This window comes from Lepisma saccharinum, chromosome 2, assembly GCF_977018435.1.
Source record: "Lepisma saccharinum chromosome 2, izLepSacc3.1, whole genome shotgun sequence".
In the NCBI taxonomy this organism is placed as follows: Eukaryota; Metazoa; Arthropoda; class Insecta; order Zygentoma; family Lepismatidae; genus Lepisma; species Lepisma saccharinum.
The window spans coordinates 153,259,847-153,280,540 of NC_139230.1; the positions used below are offsets into that span (position 1 = coordinate 153,259,847).

The 20,694-nt window shown below is 37.3% G+C and overlaps 1 protein-coding gene across 8 annotated transcripts in view; it reads right to left on the bottom strand.

Annotated features, from left to right (window-relative positions):
* Nucleotides 1-20,694, bottom strand: part of LOC145984152 (uncharacterized) — a 233,421-nt gene that overhangs the window by 46,957 nt on the left and 165,770 nt on the right. For all 8 annotated transcript variants that reach the window (XM_083117627.1, XM_083117624.1, XM_083117621.1 and 5 more), the window contains 2 exons: nt 18,467-18,597; nt 7,628-7,791 (listed from right to left, as the gene is read on the bottom strand). In XM_083117627.1, the coding sequence (XP_082973753.1) occupies nt 7,628-7,791; nt 18,467-18,597 (295 nt within the window). The remainder of the gene's footprint in view (nt 1-7,627; nt 7,792-18,466; nt 18,598-20,694) is intronic.

Sequence of the window (20,694 nt, forward strand, 5' to 3'; positions counted from 1 at the left end):
TTGGATGTCGCAGAATGCAAATATCGAACTGATATGTTTGACGAAAATCACATGCATAAACAGAGCCAAAAGTTTGTTGAAAGAAATGTGGTACCACAGAAGACAAACTCGGATATACAAGGCTCTGTTTATGTATGCCATTTTCATCAGATGTTGCAGTCTGAAGACATCCAAAAACAATCAATTTCATGAAAGTGCCATGCATGCAATTTTTGTCGCATGTTGTAGCGAGACATTTTGTCGAATTCAATGTTAGTGGGACGGCGATACCCGACAAAAATCATATGCATCAATTAAGTCTAAAATGTTCATCGGACAAATGCTGTACCATGACATTCGACAAATTACAGGGTTGCATAGTGCCCTTATTTATTTCCATGTTCCTTCAGAAGGTCAGACAAAATGCCGTACTACTACGTCCGACAAGATGCCACAGCGGTCTGCCCCCACCCCACCCCTCCATTTGTTGACAGTTCTGTCCCCTTACTGCTCCCATACAGACAAGAAGAAATGACAATTCAATGCATTTTCCACGTAATATTTAGAGGCTTCTCAATTATCAATTTTTTCTGCCCCTCCGGAAATCTCTCTCTCTCTCTCTCTCTCCCTCCCCACCTCGCTTCACTAGTTTCTGGCACTGTAATTGTGTTGGGCATAAAAGGGGCCTAAAAGTTGATGCTCAGACTTAGCAAGAAGATTTCCTGTTCCCGTTCGGCACTTCATAATGACATCCTGTTCCCATGCAGCACTTCATAATGACATCTTTCAAAGCAAATGCCTGGCACATTCATTCCATCGCATAAAAAAAGTCAATCATGACAAAATTCCCTGACATTGCCCTGACTTTTATGACCTCTCAGATTCCCCAACTTTTCCCCGTTTTCCAGGTCTGTTGCCACTCTGATATAAACAAGTGCCCTGGCAATGAAATTAATGTCAAATAGATGAATAATTGAATATTTATTGAATAATAAATGTGATGACAGATGTAGTTGGAGAAAAGTAAGTTTGTGATTAATATTTTATGGATATTATTTTGAGTAGTAGTGTGCATAAATCTTCTTTGTAATGTCATTCAAAGCAGTATGATCCCAATATAATCCTTGTCCTCTAAAAAGTTAAAAGGAAATCAATAACCATCCAATATGCAACAAATGCTAATTTTTCCATTACTTAATTTTAGTACTTGGTTAGTCTTTCAGGGGGTTCAGATCCCTGGACCCCCCCTAAATATGTCCTTCCTGTCCTTCAAACCTTATGATCCCAATATAATTCTTGTCTTGCAATAAGTTCAGAGGAAATTATACAACAAATGCTAAACGAGTATATTTACATCATTTAATTTTCGTACATAATAAGTCTTTCAGTTGGAAGGGACGGGGGAGGGTCTGGACCCCCTAAATATGTCCTTCGTGCCCTTCAACACTGTATGATCCCAATATAATCCTTGTCTTCCAATACATTCAGAGGAAATTATAAAATAAAGGCTAAACGAATATATTTTTCGTTATTTAATTTAAGTACTTGATAAGTCTTTCGGGGGGGGGGGGGGGTCCAGACCCCCTGGACCCCCTTAATACATCCTTGGCTGCAGGCATAACCCTTCGGGTTTAAGAAGGCTAGAGAGTTAGTTAGTTTGCCTAACACAAACCAGCACTCAAGAGGGCTAAATAAATCCCTCTTGAATCCAATTTCCTGCATAAAAAATTGTAATAACTTTGCAAGCTGTTGCTTGTTTTATGAACAGATTTGCATTTTTTGCATTTCTTGATGGTCATTGTGAAACAGTTTGTTCAGTTTGCACACTTTGGACTCCACATCCAGGCTGATTAATATTGATACCGATGCCGATACTTGTACAGGGTGTCCGAAAAGTGACTCAACTGAGATTATGAACGTACTTAATGGATCCCTGGACCCCCTCCCCCCCTAAATATGTACTTCAAAGCTGTATGATCCCAATATAATCCTTGTCTTGCAATAAGTTCAGAGGAAATTATACAACAAATTCTAAACGAGTATATTTATATTATTTAATTTTTGTACATAATAAGTCTTTCAGTTGGAAAGGGGGGGAGGGTCCAGACCCCCTAAATACGTCCTTCGTGTCCTTCAACACTGTATGATCCCAATATAATCCTTGTCTTCCAATACATTCAGAGGAAATTATACAACAAAGGCTAAACAAATATATTTTTCATTATTTAATTTTAGTACTTGATAAGTCTTACAGGGGGGTTCCAGACCTCCTGGACCCCCTTAATACGTCCTTGGCTGCAGGCATAAACCTTCGGGTTTAAGAAGGTTAGAGAGTTAGTTAGTTTGCCTAACACAAACCAACACTCAAGAGGGCTCTTGAATCCCATTTCCTGCATAAAAAATTGTAATAACTTTGCAAGCTGTTGCTTGTTTTATGAACAGATTTGCATTTTTTGCATTTCTTGATGGTCACTGTGAAACAGGTTGTTCAGTTTGCACACTTTGGACTTCCACATCCTGGCTGATTCCTATTGATACCGATGCCGATACTTGTACAGGGTATCCAAAAACTGACTCAAACTTGTACAGGGTGTCCAAAAACTGACTCAACTGAGACTATGAACGTACTTAACTTTCAACAAGAAGTGATAGTATTTCCTTTGTCTATGTGGATATTTTTTAAACATTAAACAAGAAAATTATTTTCTACACAAATGTTAAGTATGGGGAAAAATTTACTAAGGTGAAAAAAAATGTTTTTGTTTGAAGTACAAAATAATGCAAATCGATGGTCTCTGTGGGAATTTATTGAACTGACAAAAGAAGAATAAATTTTTATGCATTACAAGTGAGTTATGGGTTTAATTATGACATATTCAAAAAATAATGTATGTTTATGTTTTTTTGAAACTATGAGGGGTATTGGCAACATTGATCAAGTCCGAGGGCAATACCAGGTGACTTCACATCTGGCTATGTCCAGATGAAAGAAAAAGAGTTGAAATTTCTTGGTAGGTAAGTGAGTCTTTTTGTATGATACATTTCAAGTCTCTTTTATCATCTGGGCATTGATTGAATAACATAGCCAGATGTCAGGCACACCTGGTACTGCATTTGAACACAACGAACATTGCCAGTACATCTCTTAATTTTGAAAAAAAACAACAACATGTTTTTGAGAATATTTCACAATTAAACCCATAACGCATCCCAAAAGCATAAAAAAAACTTATCATACATTCATCACTTTGATAAATACTCACAGAAAACATCGATGCACATTGATGCCACTTCAGTCACATTCACGGATGCTCCCTTTATAGAGAGCCATAGTTTCTCCATTCTGCTTCTTTGTTCTTTTTCCTTCCCTGCCATGATTGTTATATTAATAATTAATGTGACGTTAATTTTAAAAAAATCCAACCAATGAAACAATACACAAGAAACTGCTCCAAATGGTGCACATTACGAATGGGGAAACAATGTCAGATAACTACAATAACTTAGGATGCAGTAATATAGTGGAAATTGGTACGGTGTAGAATTAAATGGGTAGATATGTTCTATTTCATTTTATTTTTGTTATTTAGTGTTGCTTTTCTGCCACTCTGGTTAACTGCAATGATGAAGATGACTAATGATATGATGAAATTAATGAAGGAATACTCACAAAGAATATCCATGCCCAAGCCAGGATTTGAACCAGGGGCCCATTGCACCATAGCGTGCTGTGCTAACCACTCAGCCATGGAAGTTGGCTAGGAGTGGAGATCGTACTATATTTTGTGATTTGCTCAATTGGGATCAATCAACGGAATGACCAGGCATATTGTATTATATTATTAATATATTCATATCATTATATCATGTCATATTATACAGCAAGAAGTAACATTAGAGAAACAAAAATAATAAAAATGAACATGATCAAGCACTTTGTCATCTCATGCAGAATCTCCTACAAGACCAGAATGTACAAAATATATGTATCTACCATACATCTTCAATTTCTATTTTCAACTCAAGAGAAGACAGACACTGTTAAGTCTAATTTCTTCCTGATTAAGTTCTGTTTGTTGTTGCCTTTCTATTGGCAATTATTGCAATTTTTCTTCCTCATTACAATGATTTATGATGAAATAAAAACATATAAAAGGGCAAGCACAAGAAAGTCATGTCTGTCCGGGACTAGAACATTTATGCAGCGAGATCTGAAATCCTGGAAAAGTCTTTCGTGTTTTGCTTGGCTTTCTCTTTCCTCTACTTCTGTCATTTTATTTAGACATTGAAATAACCAAATCACAACTTCATACTTAAAATAGATCTAAGATGTTGCAATTCATGTAATTTGTGTGAACTCACACCTGGTATAAACTACTCTCTTTTGTTTTGAATTGGTTGAAGATGACATTTTCTTCTACTGTGACAAAATGTCATTCACTTGATGTCTGCCACAATTTATTACAACATTTACACTTTCATTTTCTTTGTCTCCTTTCTTTCTTGTGGGTAATAAAATTATATGACTCTTTCATGTTCAAATTTCTTCCAAAGTTTCAGGAGAAAAAATAATATGTACAGGCTGTGCAGAAAATCTCTGCCCCCTCCTCCCCTCATGTAAATAGCTAGTGTTCACTCTCGAGAACTAATTTACAGTAAGACAGTAGAAAACGTCTTACATCATGTGCCGGCAACATATTTGTTAAAGCACTAAAATAACACACAAACAGCACGATGAAAAACACTTAGGAGTTCTTCCGAGCTTTCGACTCCTTCACGGAGTCATCTTCAGGGCTGGTCGAGGGAAGATGGAGTGGACGCAGAAGAACTCCTAAGTATTTTTCATCGTGCTGTTTGTATGTTATTTTAGTGTTTTAACCAACTAATTTACAGGTTTATCCATAACGTAAACTAAATGAACATTAACTGACATAATAGTGGATGAAACAATACTTCCACTAAACGAAAACTCTGTTCTTGTATAAGCTCACAGGCAACAGGTATGTGGTGAGTCACACTTGCTCACTACACGTAAAGGTCTCTGAACTAAAGTGTGGCAGGCAGGCATATGTTCAGGGAAAGCACAAAAATAATATATACATCTTTTGCCAAACCAGTGTTAAATGGTAAAATGAAAAAGTGGACTTTGTTTTGTGACCAGTAATTGTTGTGGAAACAAAGAAGTATGGAACAATGTTGATGCATGTCTTCCTATTTCTTATCGAACAGTTTGCAATGATTATTTTAAAATGCTAATTGTCAAGAGGGTGACCAGGGGAATAAGTCAAAGATCTTCACATGAAATTGGTGGCAAGGTCTTATTTTCATCACATAATTCTACCACTATGTTAACCGCAAGAGATTTAAATGATACTGAAGAGAATCAAATAACATATCATTAATATATTACCTTGGGATTCAACACAGACCTCTAACAAAATACTGCAAAGATTAAAGCGTCAAACGCATGTTGCCAAACTTAATATACATCCTTTCGGTTCCCATTTGCCTATCTGTGCATAAAGCTGACTTCACCAAAACTTCAAAACCTTAATCTACATTCTCATAGAACTGTAATCAGGCAGTTCTGAGGCATCAGATGGGTTATTTCATTTCTATTGAATGTGATGGTTTGCCATTGCATTAGCAGACGAGAGCATGTGCTCCTGTTATCAATGACGTACATAAAAAGAAGGAACACAGCTTTTATATAAAACTGAACGTATGTTCAGGTTCAGGTTTTGGAAGTCTTCTTGCTACAAGGGTAGGAGTCCCCAGCAGAAGATTGTGACAAATTCTGGGACAATGTGGTGTGGACAGATGAAAAAAAGTGTTCTTTTCAGGTGACAACAGAGCATTACATGTATGGCAACATTGCAATATGCAGTATGTATTCAATTCTCCCCGTTGAGTGTTCGACTTATGGTAGTGACACTGACTGGTCCCGATTCGAGTCCTTGTGAGTGTTCTTTACTCAATTTCATCCAATCGTAATTCATTTCTACTGCACGATTAGCCTAGAGAGGAAGAAAAACAGCTGGAGCATGGTGCTGATCACATCACCTCAAAAAATGGCAGAGATCGTTGGGTCCCACCCTCACATCCAATAAATGTGCATTCATGACACGGTGCTGTAACTTTACCTTTCTACGTTTGTGCTCTGATACATCTGCCATTCTACAATACAATTAAAAAAAAACAATTAGTAAATACCTGACAAACTTCTGTCTAGATAATGAGCTGGGAGGGGGGGGGAGGAGGTTAACCCATAACCTCAGAAATATGATACAGTATTAACTTATCACTCCCTTACTCTATGTTCCCTTTGAATGGCAAAGAACACTCCATAAAAGAAAAACAATTTTCTTTCAACCTCTTTCCTTCTCTGCTAGCAAGATGTAAACATTTGGAAGGTCAACAGTTACAAAAATGGTAAAATTGTCCCCTGTGCATTGTTCAGTGCCATGTAGACACATAGGAGGTGATGCAATCAGCACCATGCTCAAGCCACCTTTACTCCAAGATACCCATGCTGGGTGAGTACCAGAGTGGCTGCATGCAAGGCATTGCCAGAAATATTTCCACCTTTAGAATCAAACCCAGATATTCCATGTGGCAGGTGTCTACTGACTGAACCACAGCAGCTCATCTGACTTGGAGAGAGGTTATCAAAATAAGTTGATGTTTTCCAATATGCCATGCCACTCCACGAATGCAAATTGAGGGTGCGAGAAGGTGGGTTTCCACATATCACTCACTCTTAGCTATAGTGTGGTGCTGTGATCAGGGCCATACTAGATACATTCCGGATCCACTGTGAGAGATGAACCCAGGCCTCTTGAATGGCAATCAAGACATTCTAACTGGATGACCATGGTTCTAAAACAGAGCTGCCAAAACCCTGTTTCTCCAAGCTTCATTATGTGGCCCAACTTAGTACCGATAAAAACCTATCATTTTTATTTTGAGGCATTATTTTTAGTTTAAATAAATAGTAATATGGCTCATGACAGTTTTGCAATAGGTGTGCATTTATTTCAGTATCACCAGAATGGCCAATGCTACTGGAAAGAAAAAAATCCCACCACAAATAAAATCTTCCACCTGTCCTCTTTTCATACATGTGTTTTTCTATGCCATCAGAAGTTTGATATTCCCAAGAGAACTAGTAAAATAATACTCCCATAAGCATAATGTTAAGTTTCTCCAGCCCCTACAACAATTCAGCCCACAGACCTCTCCTTCTTCAGCTTAACATTGGGAAAAGTCAGTGGAGAAGGGGCAGATTAGGGTCTCTCATGTGCTGGCTGGACACTGAAACCATTCCTCGTGGCCTTAAATGGTGCACAGTAAACAAAGTAATTTCCATACTTTCATATCCGAGTGTCAAGCATATCTACTGTGTTTAAAATTAAAGTGGTTTCAGTGAGAGGCATAAAAATAGGAACAATATAATAATAATAATAAAAAAAACAGCCCTGCTAAAGAAATGGCAGCAGGGAAAAAATGAGAGGTAAAACATGCAAAAGATAGCAAAAGAGGGAGAAGAAATTTATCACATCACTTACATGCACCACTTGTTAAGCACAAGCTGTTAATATGGTCCACAACTACAGCCACCCATGTACTGCATTATTTCTACACCTACCTGGGAAGTTTCCCCTTTGAAAGCCAGTCTTGGTCATCCGAATATTCATGCTTTCTTGGTTTATTTTTATTTGCACATGCTTCACACATGTATGTTCTAGGAACTTGAGACAAATCTTCAAAACCAATGCATCTCACATGCTGCCAAAACTTACAATCACTGCACTGTAAACAAAAGATAAATGAGAAATTAATGCAAAAATTTTATAAAAATGCAATGAACAGAAAGTGAAATACAAGGATGCGAGTAAATCTAAAACCATGTTTACCCCACCCATCATGAAAGTGTATGTGAATTTGCAATAAAAAATGTAATACGAATATTTTCTTAACAATTTGGCACACACAGAAGATGCACTACATAGAAATTTAGGAAGAAAATGAAGGCTCAACCAGGACCCTTGCATACTGTCTTTGTTCTACACCAAGCCAGCCACACATTTACCTAATGTTTCCTTCTACCGTTTAACATGGTGGAATTGAGTCAGTGTTACCGCAATGGAATCTGTCGTCTTTTTTCACTTAAATTTCTATGTAACTCTTTTCTTGCTTCAAATTTTCTTTAAAATTGAAAAGTTTATACACGTTTTAAAACCACATCCAAATTATTGTAATGAATTTTTGATACTCTGTATATCCATCATTAAACTAAGGATGTCCACTTTCTCTCAAAAAATTTAAAATAAAAAAAAAGTTTTTTGAAAAATTAAAAAAATGAAATTTTTTTTGCAAACAAATGATTTTTTTCCAAAAAATGCAAGACTAATTTTTCCTCCCAAAAAAACTGAAAATCAAAAAAATTCACTTTAAAAGTTTCCCTTTATGAGGTCGAGTTTTCAAAACCTGCCATCTTCAGGTAAATACTGCATTTCGCTTCCATATACCAGAATATAGTGAGGTAAATTGCAACACACAGCTATTCGGCCACACTCCTCAGTTGACGTTTCAGTTGGATAAGATGTAAGGTCTTTGGGAATTTTTCTTTCGATACGATTTGTGCTCAATGGTGAATTAGCCAAGTAAGTTGTTTGAAATGTGTGTGTGCTTCTAAATACTGGCAATATGCAATAATTTGCATGTAATAAAATAAAAGGAAGTTTCCTGGACAGGTCAAGTCAACAAGATGAGAATTTCAAACAAGATGACGAAAATTTCAAACAACTTGAAAATATTTCTACTAGGGAGGAGCTTTTGTAGCCACATTGTAAACATTGTTGCAGGGATGGGGGACACGGTTATACAGCATGTCCCAAAATGATTATTAGGGTTTGAAGTAGTTGGTGCATTGCAACAGATGAAGGTGAATATTTATAGTGGACATGATAAGAACGGCTGGGGAAGTTTGCTACCCCGAGCACTTTTGTTTTCCATCAGTCACAGACGCATATGCAGAACTCATTGAAATTGTTTCATTTGTGGGGTTTTGGTCTGACCTCACACATTCTGACTTCTTCTTGTGGGGCTATGTGAAAGATAAGCACACATACTATCACTACCTGAAAGACTTGAGAAACACGATTGTTGCAACTGTCAATCTATCACTCCAGACATGGTGACCCGTGTGTGGGAAGAATTAGACTACCGGATGGATGTGTGCCATGTCAAGAAAGACACACTGTGTAAACTTGTGGAGTTGTTTAATACAGAGGGGTCCAACAAAATGTACTCACTGTTTGTAATGCAATAATTTCGAAACAAACCGACTTACACATACTAATCTCATGTGGACGTGTAGTGTAACTGTTGAATTTGTCGCTGGTACGTGGCGCTGGCAATTTGCACCCTGCATGCGCGAGTGTTGGAGTGATCATGCCAGTACAGTGGAAGACAGTCGAGTAGCAACAATGGCTGCAGTACGGTTATCATTTGTGGAACGCAAGGCTGTATTGGAATGGTTCTGGAAGTACTAGAACATTCAAGAGTTTCAACGGCAGTGGCAGAATGAGTTTGGAACACGGCCTCCAACACGTCGAACAATAGCCCGTATTCATGATAAGTTCGAAGCTAAAGGAACGGTTCATGATGTGCACAAGGCAAGATCCGGCCGACCATGAACAGCTACAAGTCCAGAGTCCAGTGCTGCGGTGTTGCAACATTACACCCGATCACTGCAAAAATCAGTGAACCAGGGAGCGTGTGAAAGTGGGGTGAGCCGGTCTAGCGTATGATGCATTCTGAAGGGTGCACAGTGGAAGGTGTACATTCCAAGACTGATACACGCGATCAACGAGGACGATCCAGATCGTAGGGTCGAATACTACGAATGGTTTAAGCACATAGTTCGCGAGGATGGGGAATTTGCAGGGGTCTGACGAGGCACAATTCAAACTTAACGGTACTGTGAACCGCCACAATTGTGTCTACTGGTCGCTTGTCAGTCCTCATGTTTATGTGGAGAAGGCAGTGAATCTACCGGGGCTTAACATGTGGTGTGGTCTGTCATCGCGTGGTTTGATTGGCCCCATCTTCTTCGAGGGTACCATAACCCGTGAGGTGTATCTTGAAATGCTTCAGTCAAGGATTTTGCCTGCCATCCAAACCCTGTTTGGCGATGAAATGTTTTACCTGCAGCAAGATGGGGCCCCGCCTTACTACCATCGCGATGTCAGGTCGTACCTGGATGACACTCTACCCGGACGGTGGATAGGTCGACGCAGTGCTACTGAGGACCCACCTCGGTCTCCTGATTTGACACTACTGGACTTCTACCTGTGGGGGACCATCAAGGATGACATGTATCGACAAAAACCAACTACACTCAATGAGCTACATGAAAAAATAATAGCATAATGTGCTACCATTACGCCAGATACACTGACGGCCGTAGTACGGTCTGCAGTTCAGCGCCATCGGAGTTGTTTAGAAGTTGCTGGTGGTCATTTTGAACATCTAACATAACTCTCTCTCAGTGCCAAAAATTCTACCCGCACGTCAATTTTGTCAATATATGGACTATCAAACAGTGAGTACATTTTTTTGGACCCCTCTGTATATACACTTTGTCCTCATGCAGTTGGATGCATAAGTATTATGAAATAAATTGTCTATCACCATATTCATGCACGTTGTTTTTACTAAATGAGAACCTCAAGAATTGAAAGAAAACAAACAATGATACTGACAGCCTCTGTTACAGCACAAGTAAAAATTAATTCCTTAAAAACACATAGGATGTAAGAGAGAAACTTATAAAAATAAGTTATGGACAATTTGCCAAGCAATGCTTGTGCATCCCACTGTACCCCAAATATGAGGGAAATTAAATGGCTATGAAACCCCGATAATAATTGGACACACTGTATAAATGATTGGCTTTGCACTTTTGGCAACAATTTTGTGTGCTTGAGGCCCATAGCCAGGATTTTTTTTTCAGGGGGAGGCCACACCCGAAAATTTGGAACACAGAAAGGTTCCAAAATGCTGTTGGATTGATTGAATTAGGCTATGTTATGTCACTTTTCTGCCACTTTTGCCTGATTGCGACAAGGAGGATGAGTGATGATATGATGAAACTGATGAAGGGACACTCACATAGAACACCCATGCCAAGGTTGGAATTTGAACCCAAGACCACTGGAGTCGTAGCATGATAACCACCCTGGCATGGTGGTCGGCGAAATGCTGAAGTATTACATGACCACCAACGTTATGGTAGTATTACAGCTAGAACTAAATGTATTATTGTAGAGTTGCAATATTATGGTCCAAGGTAACAGGAAAAATTATACTCGGCGGTAGACCGACCCCCCTCTTTCGACAATAAGCAACACTGTCTCTTACAGACAAAGGCTGTCACACAGCAAACAGCTTGGTGATTATTTATAATCAATTCTTGGAAGTACTCAAGTGGCCACAGTAGGTCAGTCGGTAACGTGTCTGGCTACCATGCTAAAGGTCCTGGGTTCGATCCCCGCCGGTTCAAATCCGGGAACTTTTCTAACGTTGGAAGTGGCCCCGGTGCCCACCCAGTATCGAATAACATGGGTACCTGGGAAAACCTGGGGGGTAAAGGCAGTAAGGGGCGTGATGCTGATCACATCACCCCCACTCACAACCGGATCAAGAAAGTGTGGGGCATTACCCCCACACCACCTATCGCAAATTAACTATGTTTTCAAATTTCCTTTAATTTATTTTTAATACCAGAACCATTGAACAGCCATGATAATTCTACATGTTTGGGAAATAATGATTGATTGATTGTGTTAGTGTTTTATGTCCACTTTATGCACAGCAAGGCTAATCGGGACTGGACCTACAGTTTAAAGTGAGATCCAAACCACTACGTGCCTCCACCGGGTATCGAATCTGGGACACCTTGATTACAAGGTGACGACACTCCCACTGTACCATCGGCGAGGCCCTATTTCGAAAATAATATTTTTATAAATTCAAGAATACATATTAGCTATGATTATTAAAACAAAGAACATTTCTAAATGTGAGTTAAATAAAAAATGAGACTTTTTGGCAACACAATTGCAGTTCGCAAAAGTCGGGACAGGGAATCAACGGCAATAAAACTAAATTTCAATATTGCAGACTGCAGACTTCTGGAGTCTGCCTCTCTCCACAACATTAATTTATGCTAGGACGAAATCAAAATTCTTGCAAAATCTCAATGTTATTTTCGTTGGTCTTATAGCCTCACATTTCTGCTCCAGTATACAGTTCAATTGAGTACACAACAACAACAACAACAACAACAACAACAACAACAACAACAAAAAAAAAAAGCAACTTTGTTTGAACAAGCTGAAGTGTAAAGAAGGATGCCGGTTAAGCAAAATGATTAGACATTTAAATTAGCTCTTATACTAATAACTAGAGCCCGGAAGTTCAGGCATTTATTTTCGTTAAAATAGGCAGGCAAAAAGGCATTTATAATGTGGAAAATAGGCACTAAAAATGAAAAAAAAAGGCAAAATAAACCGAAAAAATGTCACATTTGGACATTTGGAAGTCTCTTACTTTTATATATAATTTCTGGCAACATGTTGAAATCTACATTGGGAAGAGCATTTCAATTTTCTCCGTCTTGATTGCACATAACTACAAGGTGTTTTTTTAAGTTCTCAACATTCAATGATAGTCGTCTGTCAGAGAGAGTGTTTTTCATAATAGAAAATGATCTTTCTACTTCGACAGAAGTTATTGGAGCATACATAGAACAAGCTAATGTAGCTGGACTCATTTTGGTAACAGCATTTTCATCTTTTAGAATATCACAAATTGTTTTCAATTGTTTCAAGTCCTTATTTGCACTCACTACCCGTTTGCACTTTTCCGCAACAGCTATGTTGCCCACGGGACGAGACGGGACAGGCTTTTAAAAATTCGAGACGAGATTGATCATGTGTCCTTTTGACAAACGAATATTTTCGAGACGAGACAGCATTTCACAGCATTTCCACGAGACGAGACAGGCCAAAGTCTCGTCTCGTAGGCAACACTAGCAACAGCTGACCCCTTTTCTCTGGCACTTCCATCATCTGCTGCATAGATTCCTCGAAGATTTTCATGGATGCTACAAGAGTCTCACCTCTTTTTTCTAGCTTTGTAATTGTCTCTGGCAATGCACCATAATGTGCAAAAATAAATGACAGTTCATTCCTCAGTTCTGAATAGCACAGGAGTTTTTCACTTCACGAATTGAAGCCGCTTCATTTTCTGGATGAGCATCGATCACCTTACTGATTTTTTCAAGGTTGTTAGCATAATATATAGCTGCTGATATCCAGGTTCCCCATCTTGTCAAGACTGGTTGCGGAGGAAAACTAACCTCAGGCGTAACTTCCTGAAATTTTCGGGTTCGAGAGGGAGATTTCAGAAATATCTTCTTTGTGTTCGAAATCAACCTCTCCACTTCAGCAGTCAATCATGCACAAGGAAATGTTAACTGAAAGGCAATATCCTAACTCAGCATGAAATACTTCTTTCTCACACTTTTCTCCTTCAGCAATGTTGTAACATGCGTGAGTTCAATATTACTTAAATAAGGCGAAAATTATTCACGTAATAAACGGAAGAAAAATAAATGCCAACATTTTTTTTAAAAAAATGGTCAAATTTCATTGAAAAAGGCAGAAAAAGGCATTATAATTAAAAATAGGCAGTGGGGTCAGAAATAGGCAAAATAGGCAAAATGAAAAGGCTTCTAAATCATTCGAAACAACATAAAAAATGTATATCCGGAAAATTTTTATCAATATATGCAGTAAATAAAAAGAGGCATTTTGCCAAACTTCCGGGCTCTACTAATAACGTAATTCCCTTCCAGAAAAAAAGACACGGAAAACCAAGAAAATAATGTCTTTGTCAAAAAAAATGACCTTTTAATACTAACATTTTGAAAACAAGTTCATGGAGCCAAAAAATCTTGTACAAAAAACAAAAAAAATTCAATAATTAAAAAATTGCAAGACAAGAGAAAAATTTGAAGGACAAAAATACACAAAAAAAACTTTTCTTACACAAAATGGCTAGAAATGAAATAAGATTTTTTTTCGAAATACTAAAAAAATAATTTTTTGATGAAAAATTATTAGAAAATAAAAAAAAATAAAAAACATTTTTTTCTTCGAAAAACAAAAAATTTCATTTTTGAAAATTGTAAAACATTTTTTATAATGGCCATTACTCCATTAAACATAATGACACCTTCCATGGCAGAGTGGTTAGCACTACTGTCTTAGAAAGACAGGATTACTACATTAGAATCCTGGGGAAGGCATGGATGTCTAATTGTGCTGTCTTTCATCATTTTTTGTTAATTCACAATTCCATCTTCACATTTGAAATTAACATAGAAATGCTGAAAAACACTGTGAAATAAATGCAAACACACAAATAAACATCTTATACTGAAGCTGATAACATTTCCTAGTGATAGTGTTACCACAATTGTTACTGTGGATTCAACAATATCACAATGCCATACCAGCAAATATCATTATGCAACTCTTCATTATTTAATGGCATTTTTGTTTATGGCAATGAAACTTGTTTTTCAAATGCTGTTATTGGATAAGTTATTTTCTACAAATATCACCAGAGCTGAGCTAAGAACAATAATAATGTATCCTGAAGGATGTGCAAAATACACGTTAACACCTGCAAAATGTCAAGATATTCTGGAAATTGTGTAAAGGTGATAATTTCATAAATTCCAAACTGAAATTGTGGCAAGAGCAGATTATGGATTAAATGAGCTATCTTAATATTCTGATTATCTCATTTCTGAACCTAAGCAAAAGTGATCAATATCATAAAAGTTGCAATTTAATACTTATAATTAGGGCCACATGTTTATGGACAATAAAGGTGAAGGTTTTGGTACAAAAACTGGGCATATTTAGGGATCAAAATGTCATTTCAGTGTTAAAATGGTGAATATAATCCCAATTTTTTTCAGATTTATTTATTGATAAGAGCCCAAAAAGCCGAGCCCAATTATAGTGCTCTAATTATATAATAATATTACTAGAATAGATTCACTGCAATATTCCAGTAGTAGTATTTTTTAGATTTTATAAACTTATTGCAAAAATATCAATTGTGTTATTTATATTTCAAACTGTGTTGAAAGAGTTGCACGCTTTCCACACTGGAGAGGTAGAAAGAATTGATGTTTTCTCTCTCTGGCAATGAAAGATTTTGTGTTTGGGGCATGTTTTGAACTGTAATTACTTTGTAGAGAAAGAGCAGGTCAATTACTTGTCGCCGGAGTGCTAGTTTGCTGAAGTTGATCTCTGAAAGTAGATTACTGTATGAATCAAATCTTGGATATTTTCCACACGTTTAGAATTTGAGGTATCCAAGGAACTTTGACTGAATACATTCTAGTTTTGACCCTACGAGGGTATAGTAAAGTGCTGTCACTGGTTCAATTTTCGTGAAGTCGTGACTTGATTGGATTATAAAACCTAAGTTTCTGAAAGCATCGTTAGTAACAATTTCATTTCTGAAAGCATCGTTAGTAACAATTTCAATGTTTATTAAATTTGAGATTGGTGTCGAAGGTCACCCTGAGGTTTTTAATTTCACTTTTGCATGTGATTTGTATACTTTTAATGCGGTATGGAAAAACATAAGGTCTTTGAGTTTTGGGTAAGTGACTATGCTGCATTTTGTTGGGTTAAGATCTAACTTGTTATTTTTTCATCAAGAAATCACTCTGTCTACATCTTTCTGTAGTTTCAAGCAGTCTTCAGAGGTAGTTATTTTGTGGTAATGCTTAATATCGTCGGAGAAGAGCAACTTTTGAGAATGATGTATGCAATTAAGTCAGTCATTGATGAGTAATTAAAACAAAAGAGGTCGAAGATTGGACCCTTGCGGAACACCAGATTACAGTGTGAAGGAACGACTTTTGATTTTCCTGTACTACAGTTTGCGTTCTATTGGCTAAATATGAAGCAAAGATAAAGTATTAAGTGAAATATTGAATGAAGCAATTTTCTGTAGTAATATATCAACGTCAATTTTGTCAAATGCCTTAGTAAAATCGATGTATATTGCATTGAATTGTCCTGTGTTATCTAGTACATTGCATGCGTATGGATGAAGTTAGCTAAGTTTGTTATGGTCGACCTCCTTGGAGTAAATCCATGCTGATTGGGAGAGAGAACCGGATTGACATGTGATAACATCCTCTTGTAAATGATTTGTTCAAATATTTTAGCAAGACTAGACTAGGGTTACCAGATCACTGTAAGGGAAATGTAGGGCATGCTGTCCCAAAATGTAGGACATTAAGTCAAAATGTAGTACACAAAACATTCTCCATAAATAATGAATTTTTAAATGCAAAATTTCAAGACTTGCAATCATACTAATCAATGCACCTCTTACTACATGATTTAAGTGGTACTTCTCTGAGGAGACAATTTTTATCAAAATTTCAGGTTTAGTCAAACTATATTTATGTTAGAGTGGACAGTCAAACTCTTTGAACCAGGCACCAGTAACAGACATTTTACAGACTTCATGAAAAAAAAAATCTCTCGTTAGTCTGTTGTGCTGATGGTAATAAAAGCACTCTCTAAACATCTGAATTAAGACCTGTAATATTAAACAAATATTCAGCAATTACCATAATTTAAAATTCGAGAAGTTGAAAGTTCAAGAAATTTCATCTCGTGTAGTCCTTAGTTCAATAACAGGGTGTCTACCAAAATAACACATCCAGAATTCTTGACTTTTTCTGGACTTTTCTATACCTTTTTCCAGTCTTTCTTAACATTTATTTATCCGACCCCTACTTAGGTAAAGTTGGAAATTAGTAATTAAGAAAATAAATATTTATTTATTGAAAACCTCTACCAAAGGGCCAGTTAAGATGAAAACTGAAGCTGAAATTAAGAAGAGAATTAGATCTGCTTTCTCGTATTAATGCATCCTGAACTGTGTTTGGCAGATAAGCGAGGCTTTGGTGTCTGAACTCAAGCCAGTATAATCTTATGTGGGGCTTGTATCGGTTTGTGACTGTCCCTTCATCCATCTTACCTTACCGCCATTCATTATCATTTTTGCGATTAACCAAAGGGACAGAAAAAAGTTAAGTAAAATAAACTAAATCAACCAATCAGTCATTATGATAGCAAAAATTCTTGACCACAAGAATAATTTATTGCCTTTTTATTGACTTCTTGACCTATTTGTTGATTTCTTTACTTTTTCTTGACTACCATGACTTTCTTGACTGGCAGACACCCTGAATAACTTTGTTCTCTATACCCCTGCTTTACAATCAAATTATATTGAATAAGAATGGCAACACCTTGTTCCATCAGTATAAACCCTAAGACAAGAAATTCTGCTCAGGCATTGAACATTGAAGTTATCAGAAAGTGGTCCCAAAATCTGTTCATTAAGTGCTGCCGTTTTTCCGTATGTTTAATAGCAGGACAAACTTTTTTCTTTTTGGGCAATGACTGCATCAAAATAAATTTCACCATTGAGTTTGGAAGTGCAGTCCATAGACTTGTAACTAGCACGATTTTTTTTTCGGTTACCTACTTTCCTAATTAATATTATGTGATGCTCAAAATGTAGGACATTTACGATATTTTTCAAATTCCTTCCGGACGCCGGACATAAGGCTAAAATGTAGGACATGTCCAGGAAAATCCAGACGTCTGGTACCCCTAGACTAGACAAGATTGCTATTGGTCTATAATTTTCTAAGGTTGACCTTTGGTGGTACTTGCGGATGGGACAGACTGACAATGTTTTCCATTTTGAAGGAAAAGTGTTGGTAATGAAGGAAAGGTTAAAAATTTGCAGCAAGGGATATTTCAAAATATCGCAATATCGTTTTACTATATATGGATGATGTGTTGTCGGAGTAAACTACACTTACAACACAAAACAAACATTTGCTTTCAACAGCACATTCATTTAGTTATCAGCCAGTGTATTAAGTTTAGTCCATTTTTGCTTCTCAATTTTTTTTTGTTGTTTTGAGAAATAAACTCTAAATTTACAGTTAAATAAAGTGCATAATGGAGGCACAGTGGTATAGTTGGTAGGGCATGCATCTGACTGCCATGTGGAAGAGCCAGGTTCGATTCCCGGGGTGCGTGATCTACATTCAAATTTTTCCCTGCATAAAGTGGCTCCGGGACTCACCAGCCTCAAATCAATGGGTACCTGGGGACAACCCTGGGAGAGGGGGGGAGGGTAAGGTGGCCAGAGCATGGTGCTGATCCCATCACCTCCAAAATTGGCGAGATTGAGAATGTGTTGGGCCCTACCCCGATGTCCTGTGCCTTTATGGCATGGTGCTATATGCATGGAGAAATTTACCTTTACGTAAAGTGAATATTAAATGGCTTACCTGTACTAAATCATCACTTTCTTGTTCTTCATCCTCATTGCAAGCACAGAGAATCATACGATGTGAAGAGGCAGAGTGACTGGGTTTTGCTGTCTGACGGGGTTTTTTCATAGACTCACTTGGGTCAGATACTGAAATAAAGACAGGGTGTGTAAAAAATAATGTGACTGAATTTCTACACCACCAGTGTTAAAATTGCTACTGTAGCAAAACCAAAACTAATTCTGTGAAAACTGCCATAAGTGGATCCTTTAAAGAAGAATATTTCCCAGTTTGTTCTGAAAAACATTTTGAATTCTGTGGATTAAATGGAAACTGTCTAATGTGGAAATGGAAATGGCAAGAAGCCTTTATATGGGAAACTTTCCATGTTCTGGAAAGCATTCTTCAGAAGAAATGTTCTCTCTCTTCTTCCCAATTTCTTTTCTCCCAGATGAACTGCATGGTGAATCGACTGATGTAGGTAGTAAAACCATTGAGGAGTGGGTTGCCAACCTACTCTCCATAATAATCGAGGAATATGAACCTGAAAACATGGAGAATGGTGATCGGACTGTTCTTCCATCCAAAACTGAATAAATTGCTGTTTCAAAGGTGAAAGATATCCGGCAGCAAAATTGTTCAAACGAAGATTGACTTTTTCTGTGTGGTTTTATGTCAGGTGAAATAGAGAAACCTTTAGTGATTGGCAAGGCAGACATACAGAAACTTCCCATTGAGTGGAGATTCAACAAAAAAAGGCATGGATGACACCCAAAACCAGCATGTTTTGTTGTTTTGGGGTAACAAAACATGTCCCCCCCATGTTCCTATGTGCAACTTGCTTGGTTCCCTCCAACAAACTCATGTCTTTCTCAACCATTCAAAATGTTAAAGTGCTATCGTAAATAACGCAATCTGTGCTTGCCAATATGAATTCTATATCATCCGCTTCAGAAGTTGCAATAACTGTCTTGGTTCTAGCTGCAGCTGTGTACCAAAACAGTGAAAAAATGTTTCCAAAAAGCAAGATTTCCTACAGGTGAAGTTACTGCTGATGTAGAAAATGAGAAAAACTGGTATGACTTACAGCACTGCATGAATGAAGCTGGTTTCAATAACTGCAATGCTGAGGACTACATCAACATAGATAAAAATGTACTAAAAAAGAACCATTCTCGGTTGAGAATGTTAGAGAAAGTATTAAAGGGGTAGAGGATGAGAAGTGAAAATGGCATTGTATTGTAAGAAGGAAGGTGTGGAGTGAAAATTTATGAAGGTGCTGTCAAAAGTTTAAAGGAAGTGAAGCAATTTTCCCTACAATGAAATAATTTGGATATGCTTAGTGCGACTTCTCAGCTAAAGTGCTTGTGGAAAATCAGGCAGCCATGAGTGTAAACTGTGTGACGAAAACTCTGCTTCACTACTAGAAAAATAAAGTGTTGTGTTCTGTTCAGTGTAATGTTTGCAAGTGCTGGCCCCCATGGCAGAGTGGTTAGCACACCACGCTGCAACGCCAGGGATCCCGGGTTCGAATCCTGGCTTGGGCATTGATGTTTATGATGTCCATTCATCAATTTCATCATATCATCACTCATCCCCATCTTCGCAAATTAGCCAAAAATGGCACAAGAAGCAAAGTAAAATAAATCAAATCAAATAAAATAAAAATTAATAATGTTTGCATGTGAGTATGGTATTTAATTTCATCTCAAATTTTATACATTACACCTGCATTAAACAGAAACCTGAGTTTTGCAGAAAAATGGCATGGTTCCTTTCTATTCCATTTAAGGCAGGCTTCACTGTGTAGGGAATAGAGAAATCACTAAAGAGGGACATTGATAGTTAAAGAAGAAAATATATGATCAGGGATTCAATTTTTCAAAATTTAATTTCAAAAAACTTCTCACACCATGTGCCAGGACATTTGTGTCTGACTTTCCTTGGAGTACATACGTTACAAAACATAGCACACATAAAATTAAAACCTTGTTTCTAAAAATAATTGTAGATACCTAATACATGCTAAGAACGTAATTGAAAGATGTTAAAGAAGGGGGTAAGAATAGCTTCAAGTAAAAATAAGTTAAATGGCAATTAATGTGGTAATCATTATTTCACTTGTCACACAATACTAAAGGCAGAAAGTTGTTTGGAATTTCATCATTAAGTGAAATGTACACACTGTAAGGACATCTGGTGGTAGAATCAGCAAAGCATAATGTACTTACTTCAAGGTAAGTCAG